This window comes from Lissotriton vulgaris, chromosome 10 (assembly GCF_964263255.1).
Source record: "Lissotriton vulgaris chromosome 10, aLisVul1.2, whole genome shotgun sequence".
In the NCBI taxonomy this organism is placed as follows: Eukaryota; Metazoa; Chordata; class Amphibia; order Caudata; family Salamandridae; genus Lissotriton; species Lissotriton vulgaris.
Window position 1 is genome coordinate 1,280,128 of NC_141698.1, and position 25,236 is coordinate 1,305,363.

Sequence of the window (25,236 nt, forward strand, 5' to 3'; positions counted from 1 at the left end):
TTGTAAAGGCATGCGTTGTAAAGTTATATGCGGGGTTAAATTTTGCGGAGTGATTGTACTGCGGACTAATGGCTCTGCATTGTAATTAATGCAGAGTCATGGTATGCGGGATTTTTGAATGCGGAATTTCGTCACATATTCGCTTTATTGCTGTATTCTCAACACACAGGGAAGATGCTCTGAAGCTTAGTGTTAAGAACCAGAGGGCTAGATAGACTGCCCTCAGCCCTAGAAGGCTGACGTGGTAAGTTGTCCCCTTTATTCTACAAAGCTCCTTGGACCGACTGACCATCCATGTGGGCTCCCAACCCAACAATGAGGCATCAGTCACAATGGTCTGAGATGGAGTGTTTGGTTGGAAGGAAGGGGAGACCTTTCAGGAGACTGGTTGATTGGCACAACCAAGTTAGGAAGTAACTGCAGTCCTTGTGAAGGGTAACTTGTCCTCCCAACTGCATTTGTCGTCCAGACACTGGTCAATGTTCTCATTTGCTGACAGGCATATACGATTAAAAAAAAGATGCAGGACACCATTGAGAAGGGAAGGCATCTGACAGGCTTTAGGGTGTTTCATTTTTTAAAGTTTCTGACATTTCAGACAGATAGAAAATCATCTCTCCTCTTAAGGATACACTTTTGCTGATAACATGTCTGACTGCTCCCAGGTAATGGATGCATTGTGCCAACGTTGCTGTGGACTTGGAGTAAATTGAGTCTAAGCCCCAGCCGTTGAAATACGTTAAGTGCTATATTGTAGTTACGTTCATCTTGGGCTTCATTAGATGATGAGATCTTTATGAACCAGTCCTCTAGGCGGGGACAGATGAAAATTACTACCTTTCTGCGATGGGCTGTAACCGCCTCCATGCACTTTGAGAAGTCTGTTATGCTGACTTCCGGCCAAAAACAGGACTTTCTACTGATAATGAACATTTCCTACCAAAAATCGCAGAAATATGTGATGCTTCTGTATGATGAGGATGTGAACGTATGCGTCTTGGAGATTAATGGCTCACACCCACCTTTGATGGAGCTCGGGATAACTCTGATGAAGTGCCAAAACATCTCCTGCTTTATGAATTTACTTGCAGCCCTAAGATCTAGGATAGGGCGTGATTCCATTCACTCCTTTCTTTCAAACCAGAAAGCCACAGGTGTAAAATCCCTGTCACTTCTGGGATGGAGGGACCAGTTCACTGATTCTTTGGCTAGGAGGATGCCGACTTCCACATGAAGCAACTCTTGATGGTATTGAGATGTTTTCTTGGAAGGAATGAATGGAGGTGTGTGAGGACACGGACTCTATGGATGCCCACTCGGGGCACTTTTCCCCTCATTGCTCTCCCATTCTATGTTCACAGAACGTCCATGAAGAATACGGCCCCTTTAATTCCTGTGACTGGGCCGGTCAGCTGGTGGGGTCACGTGGTTCAGGCATTCTGAAAAAGGAAGACGCCGAGGGACCCAGCGTTCGTTTGGACCTACCGGTGAGGAGCAGACGTTGGTGACGACCTTTGAAGTCCTACCGTGGAACAGCGCGTCGGAGGAGAAGAAGGAACCAGCTGCTGCCGAGGAGTCTTCACTGAGGGACGAGAGAGTGGACGAACGCAGAAAAGGGCAGCCAGACCCTAGCTGGCAACACGCTGAAGCCCGCCACGGCCCAGGAGAAGGGTCGTGGCTCAACAAGGTATGGGGGCGTCTCGGATTGTCATTGGGAGGGACCCGGGTTTCGGGGAAGGCTGGGGGCGGCACGGGTGAGAAAGCCTAAAAGCCCGTTGCTTTACCGCGCTACACATTGGTGACTTCCCTTCACTTTCCCCTGCATCCCGCGACATAGGAAGGAAGGAGAAACCCCTTCCTGATATTTCTTTTTCTTTTTCTTCCCTTTTGGCCAGGCGCAACGCCCTGTGGAGTAACAGCAAGTCCAGAAACGGGAGGCGCTACCAGAACGCTAAGCTGTTCTTTCCCCGAACTGTGAAAAGGAAGCGGACTACAACTCCTATAATCCCTGGGCAAAGACTCTGTGAGAACATTCTGATTATGTCTTCTGTTAGAAGTCCCAATAAACTGCACTCTGATTAAAAAGACCCTATCTAGTCCTGGTCTACTTCTCGCCCACTCCACACGTGGTGTCAGAAGTGGGATTTCAGTTCGCCTCACAATGGAAAATGTAATTCAGCAGCTAATCCGTGGGCAAGAGAAGCTGGAATGGGCAGTAGAAAAGCAGATGACTTCTGCTCATGCAGACCGGGAACTCATGTGAGACAGTCTGGCTAACCATGCAGACCAAATGCAAAAAGTAGCAGATGACAGACGGGAGTTAACCACACAACTACAAATAAGGGTAGGAACTGGGCCAAAAGTATCTCTCCAGAAGTATGTGACAGGAGAAGACCCCGATGCCTTCCTTCTTAAGTTCGAAAGGGCGGCAAGGGCATCTGGGTGGCCTGAAGCCAAGTGGCCTTTCTTCCTAGCCCCACTTCTTACTGGAGAAGCCCAAGCTGCCTACCAAGTAGCTAACCCTAATGGCAATACTTCATATACAGAAATAAAAGACTTGATATTGGACCACATGGGGCTGCAGAGGCATTTAGGGCACGGTTCAGGAAAGAACGCGGCACCGCATCAGACAATCCCAAAACTCTGTATTTTAAGTTAAAAGCAGCAGCGGACAAATGGCTAAGACCCCGTTCCCAAACAAAGGATGAAATCATGGATATGATTTATTTAGAGCAGTTCTTAGAGGCCCTGCCATACCCCATTCAAAGATGGTTGAAACAACCCAAAACACCTGAGTCCTGAACAGGCTGTAGAAATGGCTACTACGTTTTATAGGGCACAACCTAGGCCTTACCTTGGGACTCTGACAAATCTACAAAACCAGTGAGTGGTCCGGTAAAACTTGAAAAGAAACCACTGAAACTTCCGCTAGATATAGTAAAGCCAAGAACACCCCGTTTAGAACCACCTCCCCTACGCAATACACAGTGCTTTGAATGCGGAGAATGGGGTCATATAGCACGTAACTGTCCCAGGAAGAAACCACCCGAAGAGCCGATGGATATCGGATGCATACCCTGTTCCATCCTATATTCTGCAGAACTCGGACCCAGTTTCCACGTAAGTGTCCAAGTCAAGGGTGTGCAGGTGAGGGCCTTGCTAGACTCGGGGTGCAAACAGTCAGTCATTCTCCAGTCCATTGTAGTACCCCTATCTGAAGAGGTGGAAGACTCTGTACCAATTAGGTGTGTCCACGGGGATGTGAAGGTTTATCCCGTTATCAAAGTCCCTGTCACTCTTCCCCAAGGTCAGACTATAGATATCAGGCTCTGGGTTGTTCCTAGTCTACCTGAGCAAATGATAATAGGGCAAGACAACCCCTCATTTCTTAATATGCTAAGAAACAAGTTACAGAACAACCCTTCCACACCCAGAGCTCGGCCTACTCTTCTAACTTCGTATAAGGAACAGATCAAACCTAGAAAGTTATTTGTAGTTGTGTGGTTAACTCCCGTCTGTCATGAGGGGGTGCTCTGGATGTGAATATGAGGGGGTGCTCTGGATGTGAATGTGAGGGGGTGCTCTGGATCTGAATGTGAGGGGGTGCTCTGGACGTGAATGTGAGGGGGCGCTCTGGATGTGAATGTGAGGGGGTGCTCTGGTTGGAATGTGAGGGGGTGCTCTGGATGTGAATGTGAGGGGGTGCTCTGGATCTGAATGTGAGGGGGTGCTCTGGACGTGAATGTGAGGGGGTGCTCTGGATGTGAATGTGAGGGGATGCTCTGGACGTGAATGTGATGGGGTGCTCTGGACGTGAATGTGAGGGGGTGCTCTGGACGTGAATGTGAGGGGGTGCTCTGGATGTGAATGTGAGGGGATGCTCTGGACGTGAATGTCAGGGGGTGCTGTGAGGGGGTGCTCTGGACGTGAATGTCAGGGGGTGCTCTGGATGTGAATGTGAGGGGGTGCTCTGGATGTGAATGTGAGGGGGTGCTCTGGACGTGAATGTGAGGGGGTGCTCTGGACGTGAATGTGAGGGGGCGCTCTGGATGTGAATGTGAGGGGGTGCTCTGGACGTGAATGTGAGGGGGTGCTCTGGTTGGAATGTGAGGGGGTGCTCTGGATGTGAATGTGAGGGGGTGCTCTGGATGTGAATGTGAGGGGGTGCTCTGGACGTGAATGTGAGGGGGTGCTCTGGTTGGAATGTGAGGGGGTGCTCTGGATGTGAATGTGAGGGGGTGCTCTGGACGTGAATGTGAGGTGGTGCTCTGGACGTGAATGTGAGGGGGTGCTCTGGTCAGAATGTGAGGGGGTGCTCTGGATGTGAATGTGAGGGGGTGCTCTGGACGTGAATGTGAGGGGGTGCTCTGGATCTGAATGTGAGGGGGTGCTCTGGATGTGAATGTGAGGGGACGCTCTGGACGTGAATGTGAGGGGGTGCTCTGGACGTGAATGTGAGGGGATGCTCTAGATGTGAATGTGAGGGGGTGCTCTGGACGTGAATGTGAGGGGGAGCTCTGGTTGGAATGTGAGGGGGTGCTCTGGATGTGAATGTGAGGGGGTGCTCTGGATGTGAATGTGAGGGGGTGCTCTGGACGTGAATGTGAGGGGGTGCTCTGGTTGGAATGTGAGGGGGTGCTCTGGATGTGAATGTGAGGGGGTGCTCTGGACGTGAATGTGAGGGGGTGCTCTGGACGTGAATGTGAGGGGGTGCTCTGGATGTGAATGTGAGGGGACGCTCTGGACGTGAATGTGAGGGGGTGCTCTGGATGTGAATGTGAGGGGGTGCTCTGGACGTGAATGTGAGGGGGTGCTCTGGATGTGAATGTGAGGGGGTGCTCTGGACGTGAATGTGAGGGGGTGCTCTGGTTGGAATGTGAGGAGGTGCTCTGGATGTGAATGTGAGGGGGTGCTCTGGATGTGAATGTGAGGGGGTGCTCTGGACGTGAATGTGAGGGGGTGCTCTGGTTGGAATGTGAGGGGGTGCTCTGGATGTGAATGTGAGGGGGTGCTCTGGACGTGAATGTGATGGGGTGCTCTGGACGTGAATGTGAGGGGGTGCTCTGGTCAGAATGTGAGGGGGTGCTCTGGATGTGAATGTGAGGGGGTGCTCTGGATGTGAATGTGAGGGGGTGCTCTGGACGTGAATGTGAGGGGGTGCTCTGGATCTGAATGTGAGGGGGTGCTCTGGATGTGAATGTGAGGGGACGCTCTGGACGTGAATGTGAGGGGGTGCTCTGGACGTGAATGTGAGGGGGTGCTCTGGATGTGAATGTGAGGGGGTGCTCTGGACGTGAATGTGAGGGGGTGCTCTGGTTGGAATGTGAGGGGGTGCTCTGGATGTGAATGTGAGGGGGTGCTCTGGATGTGAATGTGAGGGGGTGCTCTGGACGTGAATGTGAGGGGGTGCTCTGGACGTGAATGTGAGGGGGTGCTCTGGACGTGAATGTGGGGGGGTGCTCTGGACGTGAATGTGAGGGGGTGCTCTGGTTGGAATGTGAGGGGGTGCTCTGAATGTGAATGTGAGGGGGTGCTCTGGACGTGAATGTGAGGGGGTGCTCTGGATGTGAATGTGAGGGGTTGCTCTGGATGTGAATGTGAGGGGTTGCTCTGGATGTGAATGTGAGGGGGTGCTATGGACGTGAATGTGAGGGGGTGCTCTGGATGTGAATGTGAGGGGGTGCTCTGGACGTGAATGTGAGGGGGTGCTCTGGTTGGAATGTGAGGGGTTGCTCTGGATGTGAATGTGAGGGGGTGCTATGGACGTGAATGTGAGGGGGTGCTCTGGACGGGAATGTGAGGGGGTGCTCTGGATGTGAATGTGAGGGGGTGCTCTGGACATCAACCGGAGGGAGTTCTCTGGAAAAGAGAAGGAGGAAGGTCTCTGGAAACAAAAACAAGACTGATCTGGGTAAAAATAAAGGGGAGTGCTTCGTTCACGGGTGAAAGGGAGTACTCTGAGCACGAACATGAGCGAGAGCTCTGGGCCTGCATGGGAGGCAGTGCTCTAGGCATGAACAGGAGGGAGAGCTCTGGACCTGTATGGGAGGCAGTGCTCTAGGCATGAACAGGAGGGAGAGCTCTGGGCCTGCATGGGAGGCAGTGCTCTAGGCATGAACAGGAGGGAGAGCTCTGGACCTGTATGGGAGGCAGTGCTCTAAGCATGAACAGGAGGGAGAGCTCTGGGCCTGCATGGGAGGCAGTGCTCTAGGCATGAACAGGAGGGAGAGCTCTGGACCTGTATGGGAGGCAGTGCTCTAAGCATGAACATGAGCGAGAGCTCTGGACCTGTATGGGAGGCAGTGCTCTAGGCATGAACAGGAGGGAGAGCTCTGGACCTGTATGGGAGGCAGTGCTCTAGGCATGAACAGGAGGGAGAGCTCTGGGCCTGTATGGGAGGCAGTGCTCTAGGCATGAAGAGGAGGGAGAGCTCTGGGCCTGCATGGGAGGCAGTGCTCTAGGCATGAACACGAGGGAGAGCTCTGGACCTGTATGGGAGGCAGTGCTCTAGGCACGAACAGGAGGGAGAGCTCTGGACCTGCATGGGAGGCAGTGCTCTAGGCATGAACAGGAGGGAGAGCTCTGGACCTGTATGGGAGGCCGTGCTCTAGGCATGAACAGGAGGGAGAGCTCTGGACCTGTATGGGAGGCAGTGCTCTAGGCATGAACAGGAGGGAGAGCTCTGGACCTGTATGGGAGGCAGTGCTCTAGGCATGAACAGGAGGGAGAGCTCTGGGCCTGCATGGGAGGCAGTGCTCTAGGCATGAACACGAGGGAGAGCTCTGGACCTGTATGGGAGGCAGTGCTCTAGGCACGAACAGGAGGGAGAGCTCTGGACCTGCATGGGAGGCAGTGCTCTAGGCATGAACAGGAGGGAGAGCTCTGGGCCTGCATGGGAGGCAGTGCTCTAGGCATGAACAGGAGGGAGAGCTCTGGACCTGTATGGGAGGCAGTGCTCTAGGCATGAACATGAGCGAGAGCTCTGGACCTGTATGGGAGGCAGTGCTCTAGGCATGAACAGGAGGGAGAGCTCTGGACCTGTATGGGAGGCAGTGCTCTAGGCATGAACAGGAGGGAGAGCTCTGGACCTGTATGGGAGGCAGTGCTCTAGGCATGAACAGGAGGGAGAGCTCTGGGCCTGTATGGGAGGCAGTGCTCTAGGCATGAACAGGAGGGAGAGCTCTGGGCCTGCATGGGAGGCGGTGCTCTAGGCATGAACACGAGGGAGAGCTCTGGGCCTGCATGGGAGGCGGTGCTCTAGGCATGAACAGGAGGGAGAGCTCTGGGCCTGCATGGGAGGCGGTGCTCTAGGCACGAACAGGAGGGAGAGCTCTGGACCTGCATGGGAGGCAGTGCTCTAGGCACGAACAGGAGGGAGAGCTCTGGACCTGCATGGGAGGCAGTGCTCTAGGCACGAACAGGAAGGAGAGCTCTGGGCCTGCATGGGAGGCAGTGCTCTAGGCATGAACAGGAGGGAGAGCTCTGGGCCTGCATGGGAGGCAGTGCTCTAGGCATGAACAGGAGGGAGAGCTCTGGACCTGCATGGGAGGCAGTGCTCTAGGCATGAACAGGAGGGAGAGCTCTGGGCCTGCATGGGAGGCAGTGCTCTAGGCATGAACAGGAGGGAGAGCTCTGGACCTGTATGGGAGGCAGTGCTCTAGGCACGAACAGGAGGGAGAGCTCTGGACCTGCATGGGAGGCAGTGCTCTAGGCACGAACAGGAGGGAGAGCTCTGGACCTGCATGGGAGGCAGTGCTCTAGGCACGAACACGAGGGAGAGCTCTGGACCTGCATGGGAGGCAGTGCTCTAGGCATGAACAGGAGGGAGAGCTCTGGGCCTGCATGGGAGGCGGTGCTCTAGGCACGAACAGGAGGGAGAGCTCTGGACCTGCATGGGAGGCAGTGCTCTAGGCACGAACAGGAGGGAGAGCTCTGGACCTGCATGGGAGGCAGTGCTCTAGGCACGAACAGGAAGGAGAGCTCTGGGCCTGCATGGGAGGCAGTGCTCTAGGCATGAACAGGAGGGAGAGCTCTGGGCCTGCATGGGAGGCAGTGCTCTAGGCACGAACAGGAGGGAGAGCTCTGGACCTGCATGGGAGGCAGTGCTCTAGGCATGAACAGGAGGGAGAGCTCTGGGCCTGCATGGGAGGCAGTGCTCTAGGCATGAACAGGAGGGAGAGCTCTGGACCTGCATGGGAGGCAGTGCTCTAGGCATGAACAGGAGGGAGAGCTCTGGGCCTGCATGGGAGGCAGTGCTCTAGGCATGAACAGGAGGGAGAGCTCTGGACCTGCATGGGAGGTAGTGCTCTAGGCATGAACAGGAGGGAGAGCTCTGGACCTGCATGGGAGCAGTGCTCTAGGCATGAACAGGAAGGAGAGCTCTGGACCTGTATGGGAGGCAGTGCACTAGGCATGAAAAGGAGGGAGAGCTCTGGACCTGCATGGGAGGCAGTGGTCTAGGCATGAACAGGAGGGAGAGCTCTGGACCTGTATGGGAGGCAGTGCTCTAGGCATGAACAGGAGGAGAGCTCTGGGCCTGTATGGGAGCAATGGGAGCAGTGCTCTAGGCATGAACAGGAAGGAGAGCTCTGGACCTGTATGGGAGGCAGTGCTCCAGGCATGAACAGGAGGGAGAGCTCTGGACCTGCATGGGAGGCAGTGCTCTAGGCATGAACAGGAGGGAGAGCTCTGGACCTGTATGGGAGGCAGTGCTCTAGGCATGAACAGGAGGGAGAGCTCTGGGCCTGCATGGGAGGCAGTGCTCTAGGCATGAACACGAGGGAGAGCTCTGGACCTGCATGGGAGGCAGTGCTCTAGGCATGAACAGGAGGGAGAGCTCTGGACCTGTATGGGAGGCAGTGCTCTAGGCATGAACAGGAGGGAGAGCTCTGGACCTGCATGGGAGGCAGTGCTCTAGGCATGAACAGGAGGGAATGACATGGATACAAATGAAAGGGAGAATGATCATTCTATGAACATGATGGAATGCTCAGAATCAGAAGGGAGAAGGTGCTTAGAGCCAGAATGGGGAGGCGTCCATCACACAAATGGGGAGGGGGGGAAAGGTCTTAGGACACAAATGAGAGGGAGAGCTCAAGAATGTGAGGGTGGGATCAGAACTCAGAGGGATGGATGAAAGGAGGAAGTAAACGTTCCACGTGTAAAGGAAACCAAAGGTAGGATCAGTCTAAGGGGGGGGGGGTGCTTACAACATAAAGAATATGTGGGAACGCAGTGAGTGCTCAGAACCTGGAAGGATTGGCTCTCACAGGGAAGAGAGCGCTCAGAAATTACAAAAGAAACAGTGTTTGGGGCATAAAAGGAAGGGAAGGATTGAAACCTCGAGTGAAGCACAGTGAAGGGGATGACATGCTTGAAACGCAAAGGAGAACTACTCTGACAGGGAGGATGAGTTAAGGGCAACCTGAGGGAGGGAGGCTCGATAGGCTTATCCTGAGGTGAGCAGGTTGAGCTTTGTCCCCCAGTTGTAAGAGGTTCTGCCATAGTTGGTGGATTTGATGTTGTCTTTGTTCACAGAAACGCATCTTTTGCTCAGGGATGAGGGTTCTTTGCTCATGAGCTTGGGACAGTAATGATGGGTCCTGGCTTTTGACCTGGGTCTCCCATCATGTGTTATGGAAGTGTTACTCGTGGACATGAAGTCCTTGCTCATAAATATGGGGTCTTTGCTCGCGGCTGTGGGCTCAGTGCTATGGGCTACGGGGCTCTTTGTAGGGCACTGGCTCCCTGGAGTTGGGTCCGTGGCTTGTGGACCTGGCCACTTCCTCTCAGGTGTTGGGATTAGGTCATGGAGAGTTGTTGTGGAAGGCCCAGTGTCATCACTAGGGGTGTGTGGTCTTTCTAAGGAATGTAATATTCCTGCTGTGGAGCCTGGGCTTCTAGCTTGTACCTGTTTTTCCTGTCGCTGCAGCTCCTGGCTGTGCCTGATCTCATCCAGTTGCTGCGGGCTCATGCCTTTCCAACGATAGGGCACTACGCGATCTGGGCCAAAGCAGCTGGCTGCCTGGGAAGGGTTCTCCGTCAAGATGTCCCCAGTCAAGTGGTTGTAAATCTCAGCAAAGTTGTCATCTTCCTCCTGCTGCTTCTGCAGCCGCTGGCGCTCTGCTGCCTCTGCAGCCTGTGAAAAAAATGCAGCATTAGACTGAAGGCTGGATTGACTCTGAGACTCTGCTACCTAACTCTGTCCTGAATGTTGCTACCCTGGATTACTCTTAGGGGCCCTGGTCTCACATGGCAAAAGCGCTATCCTCAGAAGGCTCCAAATGTTTGATCTCAAGACATGAGGGGACACTGCTCAGTCTTGGAGGCTCTGAATGACGCATCTCAAGACGTGAGGGGACACTGCTCAGTCTTGGAGGCTCTGAATGACGTATCTCAAGACGGGAGGGGACACTGCTCAGTCTTGGGGACTATGAATGACGTATCTCAAGATGTGTGGGGACACTGCTCAGTCTTGAAGGCTCTGAATGACGTATCTCAAGATGTGAGGGGACAATGCTCAGTCTTGGGGGCTCTGAATGGCGTATCTCAAGACGTGAGGGGACACTGCTCAGTCTTGGGGGCTCTGAATGGCGTATCTCAAGACGTGAGGTGACACTGCTCAGTCTTGGGGGCTCTGAATGACGTATCTCAATGCATGAGGGGCAACTGCTCAGTCTTGGGGGTTCTGAATGACGTATCTCAAGACGTGAGGGGACGCTGCTCAGTCTTGGAGGCTCTGAATGACGTATCTCAAGACGTGAGGGGACACTGCTCAGTCTTGGGGGCTCTGAATGGCGTATCTCAAGACGTGAGGGGACACTGCTCAGTCTTGGGGGCTCTGAATGACGTATCTCAAGACGGGAGGGGACACTGCTCAGTCTTGGGGGCTATGAATGACGTATCTCAATGCATGATGGGACACGGCTCAGTCATGGAGGCTCTATATAACGTATCTCAAGATGTGAGGGGGCCACTGCTCAGTCTTGGGGGCTCTGAATTACGTATCTCAAGATGTGAGGGGACGCTGCTCAGTCTTGGGGGCTTTGAATGACACATCTCAATGCATGAGGGGACACGGCTCAGTCATGGAGGCTCTAAATGACGTATCTCAAGACGTGAGGGGGCCACTGCTCAGTCTTGGGGGCTTTGAATGACACATCTCAAGACGTGAGGGGACACTGCTCAGTCTTGGGGAATCTGAATAGCGTATCTCAAAACGTGAGGGGACACTGCTCAGTCTTGGGGGCTCTGAATGACGTATCTCAAGATGTGAGGGGACACTGCTCAGTCTTGGAGGCTCTGAATTACATATCTAAAGACGGGATGGGACACTGCTCAGTCATGGAGGCTCTAAAAAGCGTATCTCAAGATGTGAGGGGACACTGCTCAGTCTTGGGGGCTCTGAATGGCGTATCTCAAGACGTATGGGGACACTGCTCAGTCTTGGGGGTTCTGAATGACGTATCTCAAGACGTGAGGGGACACTGCTCAGTCTTGGGGGCTTTGAATGGCGTATCTCAAGACGTGAGGGGACACTGCTCAGTCTTGGGGGCTCTGAATGGCGTATCTCAAGACGTGAGGGGACACTGCTCAGTCTTGGGGCTCTGAATGACGTATCTCAAGACGTGAGGGGACACTGCTCACTCTTGGAGACTCTGAATGACGTATCTCAAGACGTGAGGGGACACTGCTCAGTCTTGGAGGCTCTGAATGGCGTATCTCAAGACGTGAGGGGACACTGCTCACTCTTGGAGGCTCTGAATGACGTGTCTCAGTGCATGAGGGGCCACTGCTCAGTCTTGGGGGCTCTGAATGACGTATCTCAAGACGTGGGGGGACACTGCTCAGTCTTGGAGGCTCTAAATGACGTGTCTCAGTGCATGAGGGGCCACTGCTCAGTCTTGGGGGCTCTGAATGACGTATCTCAAGACGTGAGGGGACACTGCTCAGTCTTGGAGGCTCTAAATGACGTATCTCAAGACGTGGGGGGACACTGCTCAGTCTTGGAGGCTCTGAATGACATATCTCAAGACGTGAGGGGACACTGCTCAGCCCTGGGGGCTCTGAATGATGTATCTCAAGACGTAATGGGCCACTGCTCACTCTTGGAGGCTCTGAATGACGTGTCTCAAGAAGTGAGGGGCCACTGCTCAGTCTTGGGGGCTCTGAATGGCGTATCTCAAGACTTGGGGGGACACTGCTCAGTCTTAGGGGCTCTGAATGACACCTCTCAATGCATGAGGGGCCACTGCTCAGTCTTGGGGGCTCTGAATGATGTATCTCAAGACGTATGGGGACACTGCTCAGTCCTGGAGGCTCTGAGTGGCGTATCTCAAGACGTATGGGGACACTGCTCAGTCTTGGAGGCTCTGAATGGCGTATCTCAAGGAGTGAGGGGACACTGCTCAGTCTTGGGGGCTCTGAATGGCATATCTCAAGACATGAGGGGACACTGCTCAGTCTTGGGGGCTCTGAATGGCGTATCTCAAGACGTATGGGGACACTGCTCAGTCTTGGGGGCTCTGAGTGGCGTATCTCAAGACGTATGGGGACACTGCTCAGTCTTGGAGGCTCTGAATGGCGTATCTCAAGGAGTGAGGGGACACTGCTCAGTCTTGGGGGCTCTGAATGGTGTATCTCAAGACGTGAGGGGACACTGCTCAGTCTTGGGGGCTCTGAATGATGTATCTCAAGACGTGAAGGGGACACTGCTCAGTCTTGGGGGCTCTGAATGACGTCTCTCAAGACGTGAGGGGACACTGCTCATTCTTTGGGGCTCTGAATGACGTCTCTCAAGACGTGAGGGGACACTGCTCATTCTTTGGGGCTCTGAATGAAGTCTCTCAAGACGTGAGGGGACACTGCTCAGTCTTGGGGGCTCTGAATGATGTATCTCAAGACGTGAAGGGACACTGCTCATTCTTGGGGGCTCTGAATGACGTATCTCAAGATGTGTGGGGACACTGCTCAGTCTTGGGGGCTCTGAATGACGTATCTCAAGACGTGAGGGGACACTGCTCAGTCTTGGGGGCTCTGAATTATGTATCTCAAGACGTGAGGGGACACTGCTCAGTCTTGGAGGCTCTGAATGATGTATCTCAAGACGTGAGGGGACACTGCTCAGTCTTGGAGGCTCTGAAAGACGTATCTCAAGGCGCCTGCAGCTCTTGCTCAGTCTCACATGAGATTTAAAGGCACTCATGGGTTCTAGCAGCTGCAGTTCTTTGCTGATGTAAGGACCACAGAAATCTTACCAAGATCTAGAAGCTTCATCTTTCGGGCCTTGACCTGCCTCGGCTGATTTGACCTCTGTCCTTGCTCCTTGACCCCCGGAGTACTGATATGTGCTGGGTGATTTCTCCTCGGGCCTTGGACTGTTCTGTCGCATGGACCCTGGCATCCTTATAGATGTATGCGACCCATTATATCTTTGTAACTCAGGGGCCTGGTGCTCTCTATTCTTGTGACCCCAGGGGATTTACTCCATTTTGCAATGTGAGTCCAGAGGCCTGCACTGACATGTCTGTGGGACCCTCGAGGCCATGAGCAGTTCTGTCTCTGGAACACAGAGGCCTTCCCTCTCATTGTGACCCTAGATGCCATGACCTGTCCTGTCTTTGTGACACCACGTGGCTTGCTCTGTCTTACAGCTATGGGCCTTGAGGCCAAGAGCAATTCTGTCTCGAGACCCCAAAGGCTCGCCTTGCCCTATCTTCGTGATTGTAGAGGCCATGTTCAGTTCAGTCTTGAGTCTCGAGGCCCAATGCTATGTTAGGTCTTATGACCCCCGGGGGTCTCAGTCTGTCTTGGCGCACACTACACTCATGCATGCCCAGGCAGCGCATTACCTGTGCTTTGTTGAAGTTCTCCGTTGCAAGGTTAATGGCCTTCCTGCAATCCTCCTCCATGCGGGCCAAGTGCAGGGCCCGCTCGTCCAGCTCCATTCGCTTCTTGTCATAGAGATTATCTGCAAGGAAGAATATTGTCACAGCGATAAGAAAACGACGCTTGTAACTGAGCAGAGCTCATGCTAAATTCATGCACACAACACAAGAGGGTTATGCTACAGGTAACTCATCTTACCAGCTCTGGACTCCCAGCATCATGAGAGTTCTGATCGGTAAGATGAGTTACCTGTAGCATGACTCCCAGCATTATGAGAGTTATGCTACAGGTAATTCATCTTACCAGCTCTGGACTCCCAGCATCATGAGAGTCTGAGCGGTAAGATGAGTTACCTGTAGCATGACTCCCAGCATTATGAGAGTTATGCTACAGGTAACTCATCTTACCAGCTCTGAGCTCCCAGCATCATGAGAGTTCTGAGCCGGTAAGATGAGTTACCTGTAGCATGACTCTCATGATGCTGGGAGTCCTGAACCGGTAAGATGACTCCAGCATTATGAGAGTTATGCTACAGGAAACTCATCTTACCAGCTCTGGACTCCCAGCATCATGAGAGTCTGAGCGGTAAGATGAGTTACCTGTAGCATGACTCTCATGGTGCTGGGAGTCCTGAACCGGTAAGATGACTCCAGCATTATGAGAGTTATGCTACAGGAAACTCATCTTACCAGCTCTGGACTCCCAGCATCATGAGAGTCTGAGCCGGTAAGATGAGTTACCTGTAGCATGACTCTCATGATGCTGGGAGTCCTGAACCGGTAAGATGACTCCAGCATTATGAGAGTTATGCTACAGGTAACTCATCTTACCAGCTCTGGACTCCCAGCATCATGAGAGTCTGAGAGGTAAGATGAGTTACATGTAGCATGACTCTCATGATGCCGGGAGTCCTGAACCGGTAAGATGACTCCAGCATTATGAGAGTTATGCTACAGGAAACTCATCTTACCAGCTCGGGACTTCCAGCATCATGAGAGTCTGAGCGGTAAGATGAGTTACCTGTAGCATGACTCCCAGCATTATGAGAGTTATGCTACAGGAAACTCATCTTACCAGCTCTGGACTCCCAGCATCATGAGAGTCTGAGCGGTAAGATGAGTTACCTGTAGCATGACTCCCAGCATTATGAGAGTTATGCTACAGGTAACTCATCTTACCAGCTCTGGACTCCCAGCATCATGAGAGTCTGAGCGGTAAGATGAGTTACCTGTAGCATGACTCCCAGCATTATGAGAGTTATGCTACAGGAAACTCATCTTACCAGCTCTGGACTCCCAGCATCATGAGAGTTCTGAGCGGTAAGATGAGTTACATGTAGCATGACTCTCATGGTGCTGCGAGTCCTGAACCGGTAAGATGACTCCAGCATTATGAGAGTTATGCTACAGGTAACTCATCTTACCAGCTCTGGACTCCCAGCATCATGAGAGTTCTAAGCGGTAAGATGAGTTACATGTAGCATGACTCTCATGATGCTGGGAGTCCTGAACCCGTAAGATGACTCCAGCATTATGAGAGTTATGCTACAGGTAACTCGTCTTACCAGCTCTGGACTCCCAGCATCATGAGAGTTCTAAGCGGTAAGATGAGTTACATGTAGCATGACTCTCATGATGCTGGGAGTCCTGAACCAGTAAGATGACTCCAGCATTATGAGAGTTATGCTACAGGTAACTCATCTTACCAGCTCTGGACTCCCAGCATCATGAGAGTCTGAGCGGTAAGATGAGTTACATGTAGCATGACTCTCATGATGCTGGGAGTCCTGAACCAGTATGATGACTCCAGCATTATGAGAGTTATGCTACAGGTAACTCATCTTACCAGCTCTGGACTCCCAGCATCGTGAGAGTTCTGAGCCGGTAAGATGAGTTACATGTAGCATGACTCTCATGATGCTGGGAGTCCTGAACCGGTAAGATGACTCCAGCATTATGAGAGTTATGCTACAGGTAACTCATCTTACCAGCTCTGGACTCCCAGCATCGTGAGAGTTCTGAGCCGGTAAGATGAGTTACCTGTAGCATGACTCCCAGCATTATGAGAGTTATGCTACAGGTAACTCATCTTACCAGCTCTGGACTCCCAGCATCATGAGAGTCTGAGCGGTAAGATGAGTTACATGTAGCATGTCTCTCATGATGCCGGGAGTCCTGAACCGGTAAGATAACTCCAGCATTATGAGAGTTATGCTACAGGTAACTCATCTTACCTGCTCTGGACTCCCAGCATCATGAGAGTCTGAGCGGTAAGATGAGTTACATGTAGCATGACTCTCATGATGCTGGGAGTCCTGAACCGGTAAGATGACTCCAGCATTATGAGAGTTATGCTACAGGTAACTCATCTTACCAGCTCTGGACTCCCAGCATCGTGAGAGTTCTGAGCCGGTAAAATGAGTTACATGTAGCATGACTCTCATGATGCTGGGAGTCCTGAACCGGTAAGATGACTCCCAGCATTATGAGAGTTATGCTACAGGTAACTCATCTTACCAGCTCTGGACTCCCAGCATCATGAGAGTCTGAGCGGTAAGATGAGTTACATGTAGCATGACTCCCAGCATTATGAGAGTTATGCTACAGGTAACTCATCTTACCAGCTCTGGACTCCCAGCATCATGAGAGTCTGAGCGGTAAGATGAGTTACATGTAGCATGACTCTCATGATGCTGGGAGTCCTGAACCGGTAAGATGACTCCAGCATTATGAGAGTTATGCTACAGGTAACTCATCTTACCAGCTCTGGACTCCCAGCATCATCAGAGTCTGAGCGGTAAGATGAGTTACATGTAGCATGACTCTCATGATGCTGGGAGTCCTGAACCGATATGATGACTCCAGCATTATGAGAGTTATGCTACAGGTAACTCATCTTACCAGCTCTGGACTCCCAGCATCATCAGAGTCTGAGCGGTAAGATGAGTTACATGTAGCATGACTCTCATGATGCTGGGAGTCCTGAACCGATATGATGACTCCAGCATTATGAGAGTTATGCTACAGGTAACTCATGTTACCAGCTCTGGACTCCCAGCATCATGAGAGTTCTGAGCCGGTAAGATGAGTTACCTGTAGCATGACTCCCAGCATTATGAGAGTTATGCTACAGGTAACTCATCTTACCAGCTCTGGACTCCCAGCATCATGAGAGTCTGAGCGGTAAGATGAGTTACATGTAGCATGACTCTCATGATGCTGGGAGTCCTGAACCGATATGATGACTCCAGCATTATGAGAGTTATGCTACAGGTAACTCATCTTACCAGCTCTGGACTCCCAGCATCATCAGAGTCTGAACGGTAAGATGAGTTACATGTAGCATGACTCTCATGATGCTGGGAGTCCTGAACCGATATGATGACTCCAGCATTATGAGAGTTATGCTACAGGTAACTCATGTTACCAGCTCTGGACTCCCAGCATCATGAGAGTTCTGAGCCGGTAAGATGAGTTACCTGTAGCATGACTCCCAGCATTATGAGAGTTATGCTACAGGTAACTCATCTTACCAGCTCTGGACTCCCAGCATCATCAGAGTCTGAGCGGTAAGATGAGTTACATGTAGCATGACTCTCATGATGCTGGGAGTCCTGAACCGATATGATGACTCCAGCATTATGAGAGTTATGCTACAGGTAACTCATGTTACCAGCTCTGGACTCCCAGCATCATGAGAGTCTGAGCGGTAAGATGAGTTACCTGTAGCATGACTCTCATGATGCTTGGAGTCCTGAACCGGTAAGATGACTCCAGCATTATGAGAGTTATGCTACAGGTAACTCGTCTTACCAGCTCTGGACTCCCAGCATCATGAGAGTCTGAGCGGTAAGATGAGTTACATGTAGCATGACTCTCATGATGCTGGGAGTCTTGAACCGGTAAGATGACTCCAGCATTATGAGAGTTATGCTACAGGTAACTCATCTTACCAGCTCTGGACTCCCAGCATCATGAGAGTCTGAGCGGTAAGATGAGTTACATGTAGCATGACTCTCATGATGCTGGGAGTCCTGAACCGGTAAGATGACTCCAGCATTATGAGAGTTATGCTACAGGTAACTCGTCTTAACAGCTCTGGACTCCCAGCATCATGAGAGTCTGAGCGGTAAGATGAGTTACATGTAGCATGACTCTCATGATGCTGGGAGTCCTGAACCGGTAAGATGCCTCCAGCATTATGAGAGTTATGCTACAGGTAACTCATCTTACCAGCTCTGGACTCCCAGCATCATGAGAGTCTGAGCGGTAAGATGAGTTACATGTAGCATGACTCTCATGATGCCGGGAGTCCTGAACCGGTAAGATGACTCCAGCATTATGAGAGTTATGCTACAGGTAACTCATCTTACCAGCTCTGGACTCCCAGAATCATCAGAGTCTGAGCGGTAAGATGAGTTACATGTAGCATGACTCTCATGATGCTGGGAGTCCTGAACCGATATGATGACTCCAGCATTATGAGAGTTATGCTACAGGTAACTCATCTTACCAGCTCTGGACTCCCAGCATCATGAGAGTTCTGAGCCGGTAAGATGAGTTACCTGTAGCATGACTCCCAGCATTATGAGAGTTATGCTACAGGTAACTCATCTTACCAGCTCTGGACTCCCAGCATCATGAGAGTCTGAGTGGTAAGATGAGTTACATGTAGCATGACTCTCATGATGCTTGGAGTCCTGAACCGGTAAGATGACTCCAGCATTATGAGAGTTATGCTACAGGTAACTCGTCTTACCAGCTCTGGACTCCCAGCATCATGAGAGTCTGAGTGGTAAGATGAGTTACATGTAGCATGACTCTCATGATGCTGGGAGTCCTGAACCGGTAAGATGACTCCAGCATTATGAGAGTTATGCTACAGGTAACTCGTCTTACCAGCTCTGGACTCCCAGCATCATGAGAGTCTGAGCGGTAAGATGAGTTACATGTAGCATGACTCTCATGATGCTGGGAGTCCTGAACCGGTAAGATGACTCCAGCATTATGAGAGTTATGCTACAGGTAACTCATCTTACCAGCTCTGGACTCCCAGCATCATGAGAGTCTGAGCGGTAAGATGAGTTACATGTAGCATGACTCTCATGATGCCGGGAGTCCTGAACCGGTAAGATGACTCCAGCATTATGAGAGTTATGCTACAGGTAACTCATGTTACCAGCTCTGGACTCCCAGCATCATGAGAGTCTGAGCGGTAAGATGAGTTACCTGTAGCATGACTCCCAGCATTATGAGAGTTATGCTACAGGTAACTCATCTTACCAGCTCTGGACTCCCAGCATCATGAGAGTCTGAGCGGTAAGATGAGTTACATGTAGCATGACTCTCATGATGCCGGGAGTCCTGAACCGGTAAGATGACTCCAGCATTATGAGAGTTATGCTACAGGTAACTCATCTTACCAGCTCTGGACTCCCAGCATCATCAGAGTCTGAGCGGTAAGATGAGTTACATGTAGCATGACTCTCATGATGCCGGGAGTCCTGAACCGGTAAGATGACTCCAGCATTATGAGAGTTATGCTACAGGTAACTCATCTTACCAGCTCTGGACTCCCAGCATCATGAGAGTCTGAGCCGGTAAGATGAGTTACCTGTAGCATGACTCCCAGCATTATGAGAGTTATGCTACAGGAAACTCATCTTACCAGCTCTGGACTCCCAGCATCATGAGAGTCTGAGCGGTAAGATGAGTTACATGTAGCATGACTCTCATGATGCTGGGAGTCCTGAACCGGTAAGATGACTCCAGCATTATGAGAGTTATGCTACAGGTAACTCGTCTTACCGGTTACGGCCTCCATGACACAGATAACAAATATTGCAGGTTCAAGCCTCTCAACAGCATCTCAGCTACACAAGAGGCAACACATTATACAGAGTCAAGATTCAATACTCACAGAGTGTCACAGAGGTCTCAGAGGCTCACAACTCAGAAAACAGAGCTAGCCTTAGTTTATACACAGCAGGATATCTCTTTTAAATTACACAGATTTATGAATTTCACAAGCCAGAGGCAGAGCTTTTCCTGGATTTATAGAGCTCTAGTGTCAGCAGCAAAACGTTTATCAGAGAGGTCGGGCGGCTCCAGCTACTGTGCCTCAAGCACCTTCACTAACTACGCACTGGACGCCTTCACCTGGGGCTGGATTGTCACATACAGACGGCCTTGCTGTCACCTAAAGTAGATTCTAGGGCCTTATGGGATCCCTCTGCCTTTATCTAATCCATGGTGCCAATGGCTGAGAAATTTGTATCTCCCAGACCCCTGGAGTACTGGTGTCTCACCCAGAGGCCAAGGAATGAGGGAGTCCCTCGACTTTGGGGGTCCCAGATGCATCAAGAAGCTAAAGGACAAGTGACAGTTCCGTCTCCTCTGGATCACACTTTTATCATGATATCTGTGGAGGCCTGGCACAATTAGGGCACTTTCCAATTTGTTTACCTCTGCAGGGTTCTAAGACACAGGCAGGGACTGTGGTTCTTCTTCCTGGGGGCAGCAAGATCCAGCAAGGAAAGTGTAACCAATATACCAGAGACTCCGGATCATACAGGGAAAATATTTCTGCCCTGGGTATTCATTTTCCAAACTTTTGTTTTTAAGTGCATTAGTCCACTTAGTTAATCCAAAGTTAACCAAGGCACTCTCTCTCCGAAAGCACAGGACAAGAACTTGCTGTGCTCTGTGACATGGAGCATCCGTTAAAACTATTTGTCCATAAGGTGCTTTGTGGATGTGGTTTACACCAAGTCATCATCACTCCAGCTGCTGGTCTTCAGCTATCAGTCCCATGACCTCTGGCAGAATGGAAAATAGAGAAAGAACCTCTGATAATCCACCATCAGTTCAGCACTCAAGGGATCAAAGCATCTGAGATCCCTGCAAGTGCACTTACCTGCGTTCTTACTCTGTGCTTGGACACACACTCTGAGGTTCATACTGAGACGCAGGTTACCTCTGTACTTACTCGGTGCTTGGGCACACACTCTTAGACTCACTGATACAAAGCAGGTGGTTGGTTACCTGTGTACTTACTCGGTGCTTGGGCACACACTCTTAGACTCACTGATGCAAAGCTGGGGGTTACCTGTGTACTTACTCGGTGCTTGGGCACACACTCTTAGACTCACTGATACAAAGCTGGGGGTTACCTCTGTACTTACTCGGTGCTTGGGCACACACTCTTAGACTCACTGATGCAAAGCTGGGGGTTACCTCTGTACTTACTCGGTGCTTGGGCACACACACTTAGACTCACTAATACAAAGCTGGCGGTTACCTGTGTACCTACTCGGTGCTTGGGCACACACTCTTAGACTCACTGCTGCAAAGCTGGGGGTTACCTCTGTACTTACTCGGTGCTTGGGCACACACTCTTAGACTCACTGATACTCAGCGGGTGGTTACCTGCGTTCTTACTCTGTGCTTGTACACACACTCTGAGGTTCATACTGAGACGCAGCGGGTGGTTACCTGTGTACTTACTCGGTGCTTGGGCACACACTCTTAGACTCACTGATACTCAGCGGGTGGTTACCTGCGTTCTTACTCTGTGCTTGGACACACACTCTGAGGTTCATACTGAGACGCAGCGGGTGGTTACCTCTGTACTTACTCGGTGCTTGGGCACACACTCTTAGACTCACTGCTGCAAAGCTGGGGGTTACCTCTGTACTTACTCGGTGCTTGGGCACACACTCTTAGACTCACTGATACAAAGCTGGGGGTTACCTCTGTACTTACTCGGTGCTTGGGCACACACTCTTAGACTCACTGATACTCAGCGGGTGGTTACCTGCTTTCTTACTCTGTGCTTGGACACAGACTCTGAGGTTCATACTGAGACGCAGTGGGTGGTTACCTGTGTACTTACTCGGTGCTTGGGCACACACTCTTAGACTCACTGATACAAAGCTGGGGGTTACCTCTGTACTTACTCGGTGCTTGGGCACACACTCTTAGACTCACTGATACAAAGCTGGGGGTTACCTGTGTACTTACTCGGTGCTTGGGCACACACTCTTAGACTCACTGATACAAAGCTTGGGGTTACCTCTGTACTTACTCGGTGCTTGGGCACACACTCTTAGACTCACTGATACTCAGCGGGTGGTTACCTGCGTTCTTACTCTGTGCTTGGACACACACTCTGAGGTTCATACTGAGACGCAGTGGGTGGTTACCTGTGTACTTACTCGGTGCTTGGGCACACACTCTGAGGTTCATACTGAGACGCAGTGGGTGGTTACCTGTGTACTTACTCGGTGCTTGGGCACACACTCTTAGACTCACTGATACAAAGCTGGGGGTTACCTCTGTACTTACTCGGTGCTTGGGCACACACTCTTAGACTCACTGATACAAAGCTGGGGGTTACCTCTGTACTTACTCGGTGTTTGGGCACACACTCTTAGACTCACTGATACTCAGCGGGTGGTTACCTGCGTTCTTACTCTGTGCTTGGACACACACTCTGAGGTTCATACTGAGACGCAGTGGGTGGTTACCTGTGTACTTACTCGGTGCTTGGGCACACACTCTGAGGTTCATACTGAGACGCAGTGGGTGGTTACCTGTGTACTTACTCGGTGCTTGGGCACACACTCTTAGACTCACTGATACAAAGCTGGGGGTTACCTCTGTACTTACTCGGTGCTTGGGCACACACTCTTAGACTCACTGATGCAAAGCTGGTGGTTACCTCTGTACTTACTCGGTGCTTGGGCACACACTCTTAGACTCACTGATGCAAAGCTAGGGGTTACCTCTGTACTTACTCAGTGCTTGGGCACACACTCTTAGACTCACTGATACTCAGCGGGTGGTTACCTGCGTTCTTACTCTGTGCTTGGACACACACTCTGAGGTTCATACTGAGACGCAGTGGGTGGTTACCTGTGTACTTACTCGGTGCTTGGGCACACACTCTGAGGTTCATACTGAGACGCAGTGGGTGGTTACCTCTGTACTTACTCGGTGCTTGGGCACACACTCTTAGACTCACTGATGCAAAGCTGGTGGTTACCTCTGTACTTACTCGGTGCTTGGGCACACACTCTTAGACTCACTGATGCAAAGCTGGGGGTTACCTCTGTACTTACTCGGTGCTTGGGCACACACTCTTAGACTCACTGATACTCAGCGGGTGGTTACCTGCGTTCTTACTCTGTGCTTGGACACACACTCTGAGGTTCATACTGAGACGCAGTGGGTGGTTACCTGTGTACTTACTCAGTGCTTGGGCACACACTCCTAGACTCACTGATACTCAGCGGGTGGTTACCTGTGTACTTACTCGGTGCTTGGGCACACACTCTTGGACTCACTGATACTCAGCGGGTGGTTACCTGCCCAATTACTCTGTGCTTGGATACACACTATTAGGTTCACACTGATACTCAGTGGGTGGTTACCTGCGTTCTTACTTGGTGCTTGGACACACACTCTTACATGCACACAGACACATGGACAGTGGTTATCGGTGTACTTCGTCTGTGCTTGGAAACAATCCTAGACGAACACTGATATATGCCCTGTGTTTACCTGTGTACTCACTCTGTGCTTGGACATACACTCTTAGACGCATACTGATTCATAGCAGGTGGTTACATTAGTTCTTACTCTGTGCTTGGACACAAACTCCTAGGCTGCACTGATACATAACTGGTGGGTACCTGACTACTTGTTCTGTGCTTGGACACACATTCTTTGGCTCGCACTGATTCATGCTCAGTGATTTTCTGTGTACTTGCTCTGTGCTTGAAAACACACTCTTAGGCTCACACTGATACATACCAGTTTGTTACCTGTGACTTGTTCTGTGCTTGGACACACACTCTTAGACACACGCTGATACATGGCCAGTGGTTACCTGTATACTCGCTCTGTGCTTGGGCACGCACTCTTAGGCTCACACTGATACATACCAGTTTGTTACCTGTGACTTGTTCTGTGCTTGGACACACACTCTTAGACACACGCTGATACATGGCCAGTGGTTACCTGTGTACCCGCCCTGTGCTTGAACACAAATTCTTGGGCTCACACAGATTCATAGTGGGTGGCTATCTGCGCACTCGCTCTCGGCCTGGACATGCTCTCTCACGCTCACAAAGATACCGGTTGGGTGTTACCTGCATACTTGCTCTGTGCCTGGTTGCGTTCTTTCTCTTTCCTCTGATCAGTCAGCCATTTTCTTGTCAGCTCCTCCAGCCCTTTCTGCCGTTCCTGCTTGTTGAGATCCTCGCCAGCCAGCTTCTGTAGGCTAGCCGGCCCGCAGCGGGGGTCGTCATCAGAGACCCGAGCAGGTTTGTCTTTCTTCAGAGCCTGGGGGTCATATAGGTCAAACTCCAGCCTGGTCTCAGGAGGCTGAACCTGCTCCCGGAACTCCTGGACCTTCTTGTTGATGCTCCGAGCAAAACGATTCTGTTCGGCTTCTAGGATCTGGGCGACCTTGTCCGACTGAACCCGATCTGCATCTGGTGGGCAAACAGAAATCCTCAGAAGGAAGCTTGCTCCTATTGTGGCACAGAGGCAAGAAAGTGTGACACTCCCAGATGTTCACCCAGCATGTTCTGTCCCTATAAGACCCTGGCTGGCTAGAACAAGGACACCCCCAAAAAAGAAGCAATCAGCTGCCACCGGCCAGGGCTTGTGCAGTGGGAGCCAAGGGGACTATACAAGACCTTATGGTCTTCCCCATTTTCCAGGCACACCATTGGTGTCCCCCAGGAGCACTTGTGCAGTTGGAGGAATCCCTGGGGATTGGGGGCCACAAAAACGCAGCCAAAAAAAACCAAGCATAGGCAATGCCAATAAGTCTACCTTGTATATGAGAGTGCCTCTTCAGTCGCTGGGTGGTTTAGACACTCAATACATTATCATAAGGGTGCTCTTTTACTCATCTTTGCACTCATGTAAACATTCATTCACCCACTTACTTATTGTTGAATTCAATCATTGACCCATAAACAATAAAACACGCAGAACACGCAAAAGATCATCAAGCACATTCATAATAAATGAGAAGACTAAAAGTAGAAATAAACACTGCTGCCTAGGCTTTATGCTTGCAATAAAACTCGAATTAAATCTAGCAACAGCCGACTGTATTTGAATGATATTGTGCATAGTGTATGATTGTTTTAAAGTTCCAACAAGGCCGCCACATTGAGAAGCAACGTGTTAAATACCTTAGAATGATAAACAGTGTCACACTATGGACAGCAATACCATACCAAGATGGCTGCCTGGTTTAGGTTTAACTGTGTTTTATTTGGCAAAAATACAAAACAGCATCACCTAAATTGACTTTGGGGCCAGCAGAAAG

General features: G+C 51.1%; 1 protein-coding gene across 6 annotated transcripts in view; it reads right to left on the reverse strand.

Annotated features, from left to right (window-relative positions):
• Positions 1-25,236, reverse strand: part of LOC147684277 (RIB43A-like with coiled-coils protein 2) — a 93,540-nt gene that overhangs the window by 26,341 nt on the left and 41,963 nt on the right. For all 6 annotated transcript variants that reach the window (XM_086942329.1, XM_086942326.1, XM_086942325.1 and 3 more), the window contains 3 exons: positions 24,041-24,385; positions 13,851-13,969; positions 9,911-10,138 (listed from right to left, as the gene is read on the reverse strand). In XM_086942329.1, the coding sequence (XP_086798455.1) occupies positions 9,911-10,138; positions 13,851-13,969; positions 24,041-24,385 (692 nt within the window). The remainder of the gene's footprint in view (positions 1-9,910; positions 10,139-13,850; positions 13,970-24,040; positions 24,386-25,236) is intronic.